This window comes from Tachysurus vachellii, chromosome 10 (assembly GCF_030014155.1).
Source record: "Tachysurus vachellii isolate PV-2020 chromosome 10, HZAU_Pvac_v1, whole genome shotgun sequence".
Taxonomy (NCBI): domain Eukaryota; kingdom Metazoa; phylum Chordata; class Actinopteri; order Siluriformes; family Bagridae; genus Tachysurus; species Tachysurus vachellii.
In genome coordinates this window covers 13,614,901-13,628,957 of record NC_083469.1, presented here as the reverse complement: position 1 = coordinate 13,628,957, position 14,057 = coordinate 13,614,901, and the positions used below count along the sequence as shown (strand labels likewise).

The following is a 14,057-nucleotide window of genomic DNA, read 5'->3' as shown; positions in this document are numbered from 1 at the left end:
GAAGCAGTGCTGTCTCAGATCCCCCTGATGGATCCGGCCTCAGTCGCGTCTAACAAGCCGAGATTCACTGATCCCCAGGCATTAAGAGGGGAGGCACAATGACCTGCCAAATCTAGCAGGATGAGTGCCTCATTTTCCTGAGTTCCAGCTAATTTGGGTGTGGGAAAGCCATGAGCTGTAAGGAGAGAGCAAGATCTTCCAACTCCTGTTTTCACCCGACAGCATGACTGCCTCAGGGTGTGTTTTCATATTCACTTTGCTCATATTAAAATAACAATAACAAACATGAGAAAACTGACAAGCAATGAAATATTTTTGTATGGCATCACGTCATTGAAAAGTCTTTTTTTTTTCTGGACATAAATAATACTTTAGCAGTTTTAGGAATTAGAACAGGGAAAGTTACTCATTATAAATATGATTTAAACAAAACATCTAATAAATACAGATTTTATTAAGTGAAAATTTGGAGTAGAGAACAGGATGTTGAAAAGTGAAATAAAATACAGAAGAGAAATTTGGATTTCTGAATTAAGCAACATGGTATTAATTAAGGAGTTTATTAGTACTGAATAATCTACATGCAATTTATCTAATATTTATAGCTTGAAACACAAAGTTGTTTCAGACAGAGCACTTTGACAAATACTGTTTCTATATATTTCTATTATGTCAATAGTGAATATTTTTAGAGACTCTGTACTTTGCTGAAGGTAACCTCAGAATTGGCTCGGTAAATACTGGCTAAGCTGAGATTTGCATTGGCTAACATTTGGGAGGGAAAAAGAGACGTTATTTGAAGATGAGCTTAATGCAGTGAGTAAAAGGAGAAAACAGGAGGGAGAAAGATTTCGTTCATATTTCAAGGGAATATACTGTAACGTTATTGAAGCAGAAGCAAGACGATGAAGACATTTATACTGATTTGGTGACATGTTCATAAATGTTCCTCTCACCATAGAGATTTAAATATGGAATAAGTGTTTTATTAAAGCAGATCTTAATAATTTGAACAATTCTTTTTATCTGCTATTTAAAATCTCCTTTACATGGTTTAATAAAGATAATACAGTACATTCAGGGGCGAAGAAGTTTTCCAAAAACCTGAGCAATTTTTCACATTTTAACATAAAGGAAAAAACCCGCTATTAAAAATGCCTAATGTGATTAATTGCTAAACTGTATCTTGATAAGTAATCTGACTCACTAAGAACTCTGTTCAGTCATGATCACTTTGTGACATTAGAAGCTTTTTCTTTAAGGTTTTGATTTATGTTGATTACTTCACCACCCAACCCAAAAAAAAAAAAAAAAAAGAATAGAAAAAGAAATGCCTTTCTGTGTAAAAAAAAAATTCCAAGTTCAAAGGATGAGGATAAAAGTATTTTAACCTGAGTGTATAAAACTACAGAAAACAAAGACATATTGTGGTGAGTAAGATTGTGAAACTGGTGCAAAGTGGCGACACAAGCCATGAAGCTGCTATTAGTCATCTGAGAGACGCCGAGAAGGAGAGGTGGGGCTCAGGGACCAGAGTCAACTCGAGGTCAGCTGTCTTACGAGAGACGCTTGGATCGGGAGTTTCACCCTCTCACCTTCGTGCTGTTTTTATTCACCTTATGCAACAGCTTCACTGAGTCTGTTACACAGGCGTAAAATGGTTTTCAAATAACACTTCTTCTTCAATACCAACAGCACACCATAAAGGAGACAAGAGTTAATGTGCCCTTTGGACAAATCAAACCCTAAACATAACGTCATTGTAATTATGAAACGAAAGTTCACTTTTTTTTTTTTTTTTAAAGAAGAAAGAAAGAAAACAGTCAAACGGTTACAAATCCAGCTTTATTGCTGTGCATGCCACCTTGCCTTGAGCCCAACACTAAAACACACACATAGCTAGTGGTGTGAGAATCCTCGGCAAACACATCTACCTTTGTTCTGAAAATCCTTTCTCCAACACGCACTGCAAAGTTGAACTTTCATGACGTGTCGAAGTACCGAATCCAAACAGAGCTTCTCTCTCTCTCTTTTTTTCAAAAGGATGAATGATGCTTGTGCTTCGACCTGTCCTTCAGGCAACATAAACCTTAAAGAACAGGGCACTGAAGTGCCAAGTGTCGAGAGTCAACACTCTAGAAAATTCCAACATTCTCACTTAAAAGAAAAATGCTGCAGAATAATGAGCTTCATCAAAAATGATAAGTTTTCTACCACCATCTCTCTTCAGCTTGTGTTATTGTGGAAGGCTAAAGCATTTAGATGGTATGCGTGTTCACACCAAGATGTACATCTTTGCAAATATTTAGTGGTGAGCCGTTATACAGTTGAACGGCCGTGTAAGTGGGAACTTTTTCCAGATTCATGCTCATATAAATTTCTGCAGGCTCCCATGTAGGTACGTTTTCTGCTAAAGAACAAGTAAAAACTTCCGCAAAGATCATCCCAAGATTTGAAGAAACATGTATTCAAGTGTTTGGTTTTTTTTTTCGTTTTTTTTTTTAAACACCATGACAGCTTTCCGGCTATATTCATGGTGAGAGTCAGGTTTAGTTATTAAAAAAGTAAAACTAAATAAGATGTTTAAGATTCAGTGTCCCTAAAATCCTTAAGACTGAATTTGCTTGGTTAAAACCCTTTTCATTTAAGTTTTTAACATTTTACAAATAAGCAAAAGGAAAATGAGGACTGCGATGATCTGACATGATTTATTAGTATTTTTCCTGAATCTTCAGATTTGTAGCAGCTCAGATTTGGTATATTTTTCATTCTCATCCCATGTTGCACTTTCTATTTATGCAGTGAATGCATGTGTTGTTGACTGAGGAATCCAACCAGCTTAGTTAGAATCATGGCTTTCCACCACTTGCAAAAAAAAAAAAAAAAAAATGAAAACAGGATGCCCTCAAAACACTGCCTTTTCAATTACTGAACTGAAAAACCAAAACCGTGAGTCATAATAGATAAATATCTGAATCTGTATCTGTCGATACTTGATAGCTCATAATTCAGCCTTATACTACATTTTCCCTTTTGCAGTTCAACAAGTCACAACTAAAAATGTTAACCCTCCCTAACCTGAAAAAGACACCATGGCATGAGAGTGTGTTTCAGAGAGGGAATGTGTTGAAGGATTGAAGGGAGGCCAGGGCAACAGGACCAGGCACTCAGTCCTCATTACCACTTGATGTTTGAACACAGGCCACAGGAGAGACCATTTGAATTGCTCCCTGTTCAAACAGTTCCCAAGCATCTGTGGTTCACACCAAAGCTGGGCCTGTTTGTTTTCCTCTCTGCTTCATGGACCATCACTAGGTCTCTCGGAATCCCGCAACTGGGTGGCAGCCTAGTTTGCATCATGTGGGCGTCAGTTCAACTAAATGTAGAATAGAAATGCAAGTTGGGACAGAAACTTATCTGTTAAGTGTTGCAGTAAAATAACTGCATTTCTCAAGAAGGAAATAATGAAGGGAAAACAAATCCCTTTAAACATTAACTTTGAGAAGAGGAACACAATTTGTCAACCTGAAAATTCATTCTCATTTCATAAAATGTTTTTATTGCAAAATCTATTCTTGCTAGCTGGTATAATTTAAAACTAAATAATTATAAACACACAGACTGACAGACAGTTTGTGTAAAGGGTCTTTGGTGGCAGATCAGAGTAAGAAGCCTTGTCCTGGTTAAGCAATGCCCACCCTGGATCTATTCCTTAAACTAACACACAGAGACAAAAGGGGACAGAGCCTATGGAATCCCTCGATCTGTGTGCTTGCAATTCTGCCTCTCTGGACCACCCACTTAGGCAGAGGGCGAGCCTATTAGGCCACACGGCACTCAATTCCAGGGATTTTGAACTTCAATGGGACCCACATGGAAGCTGCGAAACTGGCCGCGTACGCGCCTCCTGCCCTCCTAGGAGGCAAAGCATGATGTGCAATCAGGGTGGGCGGCTGGCAGGGAAAAAAGACAGAATGCCGCACAACGGCTGTGACGTACCAGCACAAGCTGCAGTTGTCAGAGCAGAAGTGATAGAACTAAACAGTACATTTCCTGCCTTCGAGTCTGGTGCATAGGGAAAAAGACCAAAGGTTATGCCAAAGGTCGATCCACCTGCTAAGAACAAAGCATGTTGAGACTGTAGCTTTTTTTTCCACCCTCCTTGTGAGGAGCAGCAATTCAGCTCCATAGGAAACATGCCCTGTTTGTTTATTATTATGGACTTTTGCGTGTGCGCACCGAATTTGGACAGCAAAGAACAAGTTGACCGTGCAAGAAAACAACCCGTAAGCCAGACCACAGATCAGTTGTAATAACACACCTCTGTCCATAGCAGTAAGCTTACCCCAAACAACAGTGGACAAATAAACAAAGCAGGGATGAAGAATGTAAAATAACATGTTCAAACACCATTACTCACAAATGAAACTTAATTCTGGATTAGATGCAAATATAATATCATTTTCTTAGAGCTAGACAAGATTTCTGCAAACACATCTATGCAAAACTGATCTGGCTGTTCACTTGCCATATTAAGCAACACAATTCCACAATTAATTTAGTGAATAAATGGGAATTTAATAACTTTATGATTACCATTGACCATATTCTTCGCAGTGTTGTCCTGTACATGAGCCTCCTTATACAAAACGTTTTTGTTTTTGTAAAGCTGTACCACCTAGCAGTGGATCAAGACGGAAAGCGTTTTGGCCAATCAGAGAAAGACACCTGACTCACATATTTGTGGTTTGCCAAAATTCAATTACTTTTTTTTTTACACTTCTAATTTGGTTGAGAACAACAGGATATCAACGTAATGTGCAATAATCCTTATTTGCTCATCGTTAAACTCAGCCAAAGCACAGGCTAGTTCCTGGTGTGATTTAAATAGTGCTGTGTGATATGACTACATGATATAGAAACCATTCGCATGTTAATGGCTTGACAGTTTGTACTCCATATAGCTCTGAAACGTGAACTGATGTGTCTTATCTTTGCCTGGATCTCAGGAGTACCAGAAGTAAATTGATTATTCATTTTAAACTCTGGTTAGACCTACAAAAGAAAAAGGAATAAAACTGTACAGGAGTCGACAGGAGGAATCGAGTTACAAACCAAAACTGTTAGCTAGCAAAGTTTTAGACAGTTTTAGTCACAGACTGATTTTAACACAGCATTTGTTTAACCAACAACTTTGAATGTATAATGCTTCAAAATAAAATGTATATAAATAAAATTTATAAAATTAGAAAATAGAAAAAATAGAAAATAAAAGTTTTACAATTTAAAGTATGTTAACATATGTTAGAAGCAGAAAAATAGTCTTTTGACCAACAACTGTTTTTTTGTTTGTTTTTTTAGGGCAAGGGTATTTTTTTCTCTTTTCTGGCTATCTGCCAGAATTTAACCAACAGAGTTCCAACAGATCCAACAGGTTTTCCCAGCCCACTACACATTAACTTCATGATCTACTTTTATGAGTATCATGTTTACTGTCACTGTAACAAGTAACTGAAATGACATGATAGATAGATAGATAGATAAACCTTTCTAGTCATTCTTACTATTATAAGCTCAAAACAGTCTTGTTCTATTGAAAGATAATGTTGATCATTTTAAGCAAATTTCTTTTAAATGATACAAAATTGTCTAACAGATTTTGAAATGAGATGAAAATGTCTACAAATAGGTTTAATAATCTTATATTTCATTAATGTATTTTTATAATATAGAATACTAAAAAAACAAAACAAAAAAAACAAAACACGAGTATAATGAAGATCTTTCCCTTGCTAAGATGTCTTTCTTGTTGTAAATAATATGGCCCAAGTGTTTTGCTTACACTGTTATCAAAAGCTCAGCCAAACTAACCATGGTGATAAACACCATTTATTGTGGAAATGGCTTGTCAAAAAGTCACAATATAAAAATATATAGGTCTAGATATCCTTTTTTTGTTTGTTTGGGTTTTTTTTTTTACACACCATCCACCATTAGATTTAAACGCTTTTCCATCTGGTGAACATGATATTTCTTTTTGTAAAAAAAAATTAAAAGACAATGATAATGTCTATCCCCACAAGACATCTAAAGGTTCAGATCAGAAGATGCCTGATAGTCTTAATTAAAAGATTAATACCAATATATTCATTATATTACTACCTGCTGTATATATGAAATTTAATTTACAATAGATGAGATTAAGCCCAGCTTGAATGGTTTCATATTTCCATAGCTAAGAGACATTGACCAAGGATAAAATTTCTGTTTATGCATAACAGAAATTGTGCACAAATCTCGCATGGTATAATTAAGTCATCACATTCGTAAACGTTTTAATTACTCCTCCCCAACACACTAGTAAAATGGGCAAGCGGCCCTGCAGGTGTTCACACTTGCACGCACAACTGTTCATCAGAAGCCTCAGGTGTCAGGATCTGTTCTAAGTAAGATCCTGTTTCAGGTCCTGGCCTCCACCCATTTCTAGGATGCAGTGCTTTAGGTCGCATTGCACCAGGATGTCTCAGGCTGTCAGTGAAACAGCAAGCAAAGCATTACATCAAAAGCAAACACAAACAATACCAGAGGACAGAGGCATGAAGGTCACACTCCAAACATCAGCCTTAACAATACACACTCAAGACTGCCAATGTATACATGACGGTGCTCATGTGAGTATCTCTTTATCTAGATGTTGTTTTAATGTTACTTGCAGTGAAGCCAGAAAATTATACTTACAAAGCCCTTCTAATATCTATACACCTGTCATGTGGTATTCACCAGAACATCAGTTTGCTTTTTTAAGGAGTGACTGTTAACCAAGATATTCTTCTTGATAACTAGAATGATACGGATGATAATTTTGCCGTTTATCATGACGAAAAAGATCAGAGAGCGCAATAGACTCATCTATTAATAGCACACTATTATTTACACATTTATAGCTTTATGCTGGTCAGGGTCACAGAAACCATCCGGGGGCACAGGGCAGGAATACACCCACGATGAGACATATTAGTGCAGTCATTAATATATAATTTTTTTATTATTTATTATTATTATTATTATGAACTACATCCCCCACAGATATCTTTGTCAATAAACTAAAACTTTCATAACGATTTGATATTTGTGTTAATGTAAAGAACTCTCTTTTCCACCTATTCCATCTACGTTCACTATTCAGTCAGTAAAACTAGGAGCTGCAACCCAGTCAGTGGCAATTCAGGCTGATCATAACTATTTGTAATGGTGAGGCTGCCCTCTAGAGGCTACATTAAAGTCTGCACACTTATTTTCGGAATTTTGTGGATCTCTCACAGCATTTAAAGACTATATTAAGCCTTTTAATGACTACTAGTCATTACCTAGTCTACTGCACCAGAGATCATGCACATACATGCAACAACAGTGTGCATTAACGGTAATGAATTCAAAAGCTGCACTTTCACCTTGTTCACTCAAACTGTATGCCAATATGTCGCTGGTGCGACTTATGCATACCACTTACTACTACTTGGATTTGAGACGTGAATTTGAAGTGGTGGGGGAAAAAAACACAGCAAAACATAGATTTAAAAAGTAGCATGCAACAGCAATTTATAACTTGAGAGTCTGGACTATGTATAAGCATTTTTAACAGACAGCTCAGATAATTAGAATATACCTTTGTACATATCAACAAGTGAATCCTTCAGCTCTTGTTTGAGCTTCCATGGCATCTGATGGTTTTCCTCTTCCCCTTCTGAGCAGCTCTCCCTGAATGGATGAAAAGAAGAATTTCACTTATACCATTTTCACAATGCATCATATTTTAAATTTGTTTGAAAACGTAATCGTCTCTTGCATTGAAGTATCTCTGTGTACTTCAGCTCAGGTACAAGCAACTACTCATTCCCTGTCATTTATTTACAAAAAACAGCCAGTTAAATGTCTAATCCTATTTCTGTTTCAATACAATATAGAAACAATGGATATTAGCCAATCTTTACAATAATCAAAAAATACTCTGGATACCTTACAAATTGTAGCTCAGAAAACTTTGTAAAAAGTAATCTTTGTTGTTGGGTTTAACTTTTAATGGTTCCTTTTGAAGTTCAAACTAAAGTACCCGTTAGGATGATTTGTGTGATCTGATACCAATCCAACATTGTAGTTCCAGTATCAGACACAAAGGGTTCAGGAAATGAAGCATTTTCTGTGTTATAAATGGAATGAAAAAGCTTGATTTTTAAATGAATGAAGAAGTGATAATGTGTTTTCTTTTTCACACAGAATTATTCTACTACAGGTTGGTATGACAATTAATTTAAGTACTTTGAGACATCATGTAAATTGGGACAGTATAAATCAGCAGAATTTGTTTTCTTGCCTGATAAATGAAAGACTAAACTTATTTCTTGCAACAAAACTACATGTAAGAAGTAACTTAATTCATGTGGCATCATGCAAGGGGGCAAAGCTGGAATCATACAGTACATTTTAGACCATTTTAGATATGAAAAATTACATGTTTACACACAATAAATTGTGTGTATTGTGTACACATATAGAAAATAAAAATCCTGTACATATTGTATTTTTATAATTTAGTTTTGGAAAGCACTAAATGCAAAACACACTAACTATAATCTAATTAGCTCTTGTTGTTTTATAACCCAAACCATACTATAAAGACATTTATTGTGTGGTCTTATGCTGCTACTGCAAGCATGTAGGGTCAATTTTAAATTGTGTTTTTTATTTAATCCATTCATACTGAATTTCATAAAATATTGATTATGAATTTGGAAAATATTAAAGACTTTGATGTTGCAATAAGAAGTGAATAATAGTTGCTTCCTTCATAAAACATTAAAAAATATGATGGTGAATTTTTATAAGGTTGTTTTTAAGCCTGGTTATTAAAATTTGATTTATTGATACTATGATTAAGTATAACATGGTACAGAATATGAGTAATGTGTCAATAAGTATGAAAAAGGGTACAGGAATTAAAATAATTAATTAGTGCAGCCTTTCAGCTTTAATTTAAGTGTATACTTTAAATGTACATCTAAATAAATTGAACAGTGCAGGAATTGCATTACTTTTTATTATTGGGCACCTCGATATAAACAGTAGTGTGTTCACCCACCACGCAAAGGCCAAAAGTGGTTAACTCATTTAATGATTGCTGTTGACATCATTATTAACTTGCGGCCCAGACACATAGAAAGAATCAACCATGAAGTGCCCTTATCCAAACAGAGCTCAAAAACTAAAGAAAACAAAAGAAAAACAATAAAAACAATGTTTGCCAAATCTTACAACATACCTGAACATGAAGGATATAATTAAGGATTTTGCTGAAGCCAAAACCAGAAAGGTCCAATTAAGCTGAAAGGACTGAATTAGATTTTTGAATATGCAAGATGTCAGACAAAAATAAGACTCTTGTTTAAGGTAAATTCTTACAGCTTACAGCTAATAGTATTCTGTATCATCTTGCATAAGGCAGAGGAAACTTTTTATTTTCTTAAAACAACTTTGACAATTTTTTGTGCTGTTGTGTAGTACAAAGTAAAATATATTCAGTTTTGTAGCTGGTGCAGCTCAGCTAGATTCAGGTCAGATTCATTACTGACTATTGTTCTTCGAAAGACCATTTCATTTGTTTGCATCAGGTCATTGTCCAGCTGCACTAGTCAGCACCATCCAATAGGTTTTGAAGCATTTGGCTGAATCTGAGAATATAATATAGCCTCATTACACTTCAGAATCAACAAATAAAAGGGGACCTATTTATCTAGCAGCTGTACATGCCTATAATATGAGGTCACAAGAAGTTCCTTCCGTCCACCTGCACTAATTCCTACACCATTTACCTAAATTGGATATAAATTCATATATTCATATATATTTATTCATAATATTCACATATTTAATACATATTTATTCTTTCATTTCAACTTTGTGCTACATTGTGCTAGGAAGCTAAAATAACAAATTCATGAACCTGACTGTACACTTTACCTACAGGACATCCCAAATGCCCCCATATATTCAGGAAATTAATTTTGTTTTTTTGTTTTTTTAGCAAAACATAACTTATTTATAAAGCATCCTTACAGAATTGTCTCTCCCTCATGATCTCATCAATATATCTGGTGTTACACATGTAATTGCATGTCTATCAAAACCTTGTGACATCTTTCCTAATCCAGCCTTGAGAATTATTTCAATACGTTGTCCTTTTGTTAAAGGCTTTCTTAAATGCATCATGCTACAAAAAGTGTTCATTTAACACATGTATGGAGACTTTAGGGAGGTTATAGGACAAATAAAATCAACAATCTCATTTGGCTGGAGGGTGCCAAAACATTAGCACGCATCTGCTACAGTATATTCTGTCCTGAACCCTTCTACCTATATTCCATTAAAGATTAAATATAGGAGATCAGAGCTTTCTCTTATTAACAACTTCATTTGTAAAGAGAAACTAATAAATCTAAATGTAGTGAATAAGCAGAGGGGAAGAGAGAAGGACAGTATCAGACTGACATCAGACTGACCACACAGGCGCTTACACACACACCACACACACCACACACACACACACACACACACACACACACACACACACTCACCTTTTGGCACACAGCTCATTCTCCAAGCTCGAAATTTTATGTTTCGCTCTCAGGATGGCGGTTTTAACATCGTGTGCCATGCTGTGACAATTCATAGGTTATATCTAGTAGCCGCTATCATTACTTGACCATCAGAGTTTTTCTATGTGGCGTCTCCAGTTACACTTAAAACGCAATGCAACTTGATACAAGGCAACAAACTCCACACATCAAGAGGCACGCACGCACACACACACACACACACACACACACACACACACACACACATTCTCTCTCTCTCTCTCTCTCTCTCACACACACACACACACACACACACACACACACACACACACCTTAAAAATGTAAGTTATTCGGAGCAGTTAGGCTAGAAATGCAATGAAAACATTTCCTTGTATGCAAACTTCGTTTTAATAAGTTAGCTTATTAGCGTATTAGCTAGAAACGGTGCTTTCTTCCAGGCCTTTACTGGTTCTTCTTAGTTAATTAAAGCTAACCAGATTAGCTCACTGTTACAATGTACTTAAAAACCAAGTTATTCCAGGTCATAATTAAATGAGAAAGTGGACACAACACTAGCTGTCACGTTTATCATAAGTGAATATGGCCATGACTTACCACAGAAACCACCCAGAAAGGTGCTGAACTTCTTTCTCTAGGCTTCTCTACAGAAAGATACTGAAGTTGTATTTTCTACACATGCAGTCAGGACAGTCCCACTCCATTTTACTGCCCAGGAGAAATACTGAAGGAAGGAAGAAAAGAAAACATTGACACATTTTGTCCACCAGAGGGCAGACGCAGACAGATTGAATAATCCCTCAAAAGAAGCTTATAAGGCTATAATTTTTTATTAAATATGTACATTGTCTCTTTATATCACAATATGTTTATAATTTGGGCAATTTCCAAACGAGGACACAATTTCTTTGTCTTTCCCTATTTGTTATCCAACACCGTTAATTTTGGTATTTCAACCCACAACCTTTTGAGGAGTAGCTTAAGCTGCTGATATAATTAAGAATAAATTGGCATCAAACCCCAAATCCACCCCCAATTAGCTTGGCTACATTTGTACATTGAACCTGACAGGTCTGTTTGTTTAATGAAGTCAAGAACACTTTCACGTGTTAAAGTTTCACATGTTCTCCTGGTGTCCATGTGGGTTTCCTCCAGGTTTTCAATTTCTTTTTATTATCCAAGGTGCCTGCAGGCAGACCGGTTATGCTAAATTGTCCATTGTATTATATAAAAAACAACAACAAAATAATCACATTTGATTTGTTCATTTTTTAATAATGTGTCGGATGAGTTTAATGACAAAATATATATATATATATATATATTCTGAAGTTTAGAGTGCATTTTAAATCCAAGGCCAACTTTATCATGTAAGTTGCTTTGCTGCAAGAATCAGTGTATTCTGATTAGGTTTATACCTTTTTGATACAGTCTACACCTATTTTAATAGTCACACCACTAAATATATACCTCAAGCATGGGCCACATCTTCTCTAAGCAACTGTTATTCTATCATTTATATAGACTTAATGAACATTTTTATATAATTTTTATTACACAATATTGTTGAGGTATTTTGACCAATTTCAATTTTGTTATAAGGATGTGTAAAGCATCTATGAAACCATTAATGTAAGCTTCAGGCATTAAAGAACATATCAGATATTTTGCGAGTTAATCTTTGTCTCATACATTATAATTAAATAGTGCTACGTGTTAAGTGCACTCTTTTGTTCTTTTACCTGTCCATGCCTGAAAACCTGGACATGCTATTGATGTGCTAATTTGTAAAAGAATAATAAAAAAATCCTAATGGAATTATCTCTGAATGTATCTCAGAGATCAACCTGAGACATACTGGTTGTTAAACAAGCTGATCCTTATCTAGATTGACTTGGATGTGCAATAACCAATATAATTTGGATCCCCTTTTTTTCTTTTTTTTCTTTTTCAAATGTCTATTGATTTTCTGTAAAAACCCATTCTAGCAATATTTTTCAAAGTAATAACAAACTCATCTGTATCTGTATTATTTGGTTCTTGAGGACTTCATGCTATTGCAGTGCTTTGGTTTGGACTGTACATTTAGGGAAAGACAAAAATAAACTTGCATTGGTAAGTATCGGTAAGTAATGCAAGGTTTCATCTACAGTTTCCATTACTCCACTGGGCTTTTCAAATTACTGACATGTGCATGTATTGGGGTAGCACAGTGGTTGCGGTGGTAAGTGTTTCTGCTCAAGCTCCAGGGCTCAAATCTGAGCTCTAGTTGCTTTCTGAGTTCTTTGTGTTCACCTCAGACTTGCTCATTGGGGATAAATACAAACACATTTAAATATATTTAATATTGATCTTGAATTTTGTATTATATTAATTTTATATTATAAAATGTATATTATATTTATAAACTTTATATTATTCTTTATAATAACCTTTTGTTCTATTTTTTGTTCTGTAAAGATGCTTTGAGACAATGTCAATTGTAAAAAGCGCTATACAAATAATTGAATTGAATTTAAATTGAATTTTACATTTACATTTACAGCATTTGGCAGACGCCCTTATCCAGAGCGACGTACATAAGTGCTTAAATCTCTAACATTGGATACATTAATGCTGGCTCACTAAGTTACATACTTAAGATAACATGAGTTTAAAACATTTGTTCAAAGTTACAATGAAAAAATGCCAAAGGGTGTTTTTTTGTTTTTTTTTTAAATGCAAAAGATAAGGAAAGAAGTGCTAGTTGAAGTGTTTCCTGAATAAGTAGGTCTTCAACCGCCGCTTGAAAATAGCCAGTGACTCAGCTGTCCGGACCTCTATGGGAAGTTCATTCCACCACCTTGGTGCCAGTACAGAGAAGAGTCTTGTAGTATACTTGCCTCTTACCCTGAGGGATGGTGGAACCAGTCGAGCACTGCTGGTAGATCGGAGGGTGCGGGGTGCAGTGCGCGGAGTGATGAGGGCTTTGAGGTAAGAGGGAGCTGGTCCATTTTTGGCTTTGTAGGCCAGCGTTTTGAATCTGATGCGTGCAGCTACCGGAAGCCAGTGGAGAGATCACTGCAGAGCGGGGTGGTATGCGAGAACTTTGGCAGGTTGAAAACAAGCCGGGCAGCTGTATTTTGGATCATTTGCAGAGGATAGATTGCATTCATAGGTAGACCTGCCAGCAGTGTGTTGCAGTAATCCAGTCTAGAGATGACAAGAGACTGAACAAGTACCTGAGCAGCCTGTGTGGACAGACATGGCCGAATCCTTCTAATGTTATAGAGAAGAAACCGACATGAGCGAGTCACATTAGCAACATGAGAGGAAAAGGACAGTTGATTGTCCATGGTTACCCCAAGGTTGCGAGCTGTGGCTGAAGGGGAGATCAGATCGTTGTGCAAGGATATAGCAAGGTCATGACCT

The 14,057-nt window shown here is 36.0% G+C and overlaps 1 protein-coding gene across 3 annotated transcripts in view; it reads right to left on the bottom strand.

Moving 5' to 3' along the window:
* The window catches only part of mipol1 (mirror-image polydactyly 1), a 43,285-nt gene extending 31,908 nt beyond the window's left edge, over positions 1 to 11,377 (bottom strand). Inside the window, exons 1-2 of one of the 3 annotated variants that reach the window (XM_060879653.1) lie at positions 11,244 to 11,377; positions 7,667 to 7,758 (exon numbers count right to left, since the gene is read on the bottom strand). In XM_060879653.1, coding sequence (XP_060735636.1) covers positions 7,667 to 7,721 — 55 coding nt within the window. In that variant the 5' untranslated portion in view covers positions 7,722 to 7,758; positions 11,244 to 11,377. Of the gene's footprint in view, positions 1 to 7,666; positions 7,759 to 10,628; positions 10,804 to 11,243 lie in introns of those variants that run through there. The other 2 variants (XM_060879654.1, XM_060879652.1) reach the window with 2 other exon arrangements.
* Positions 11,378 to 14,057: the final 2,680 nt, after the last annotated feature.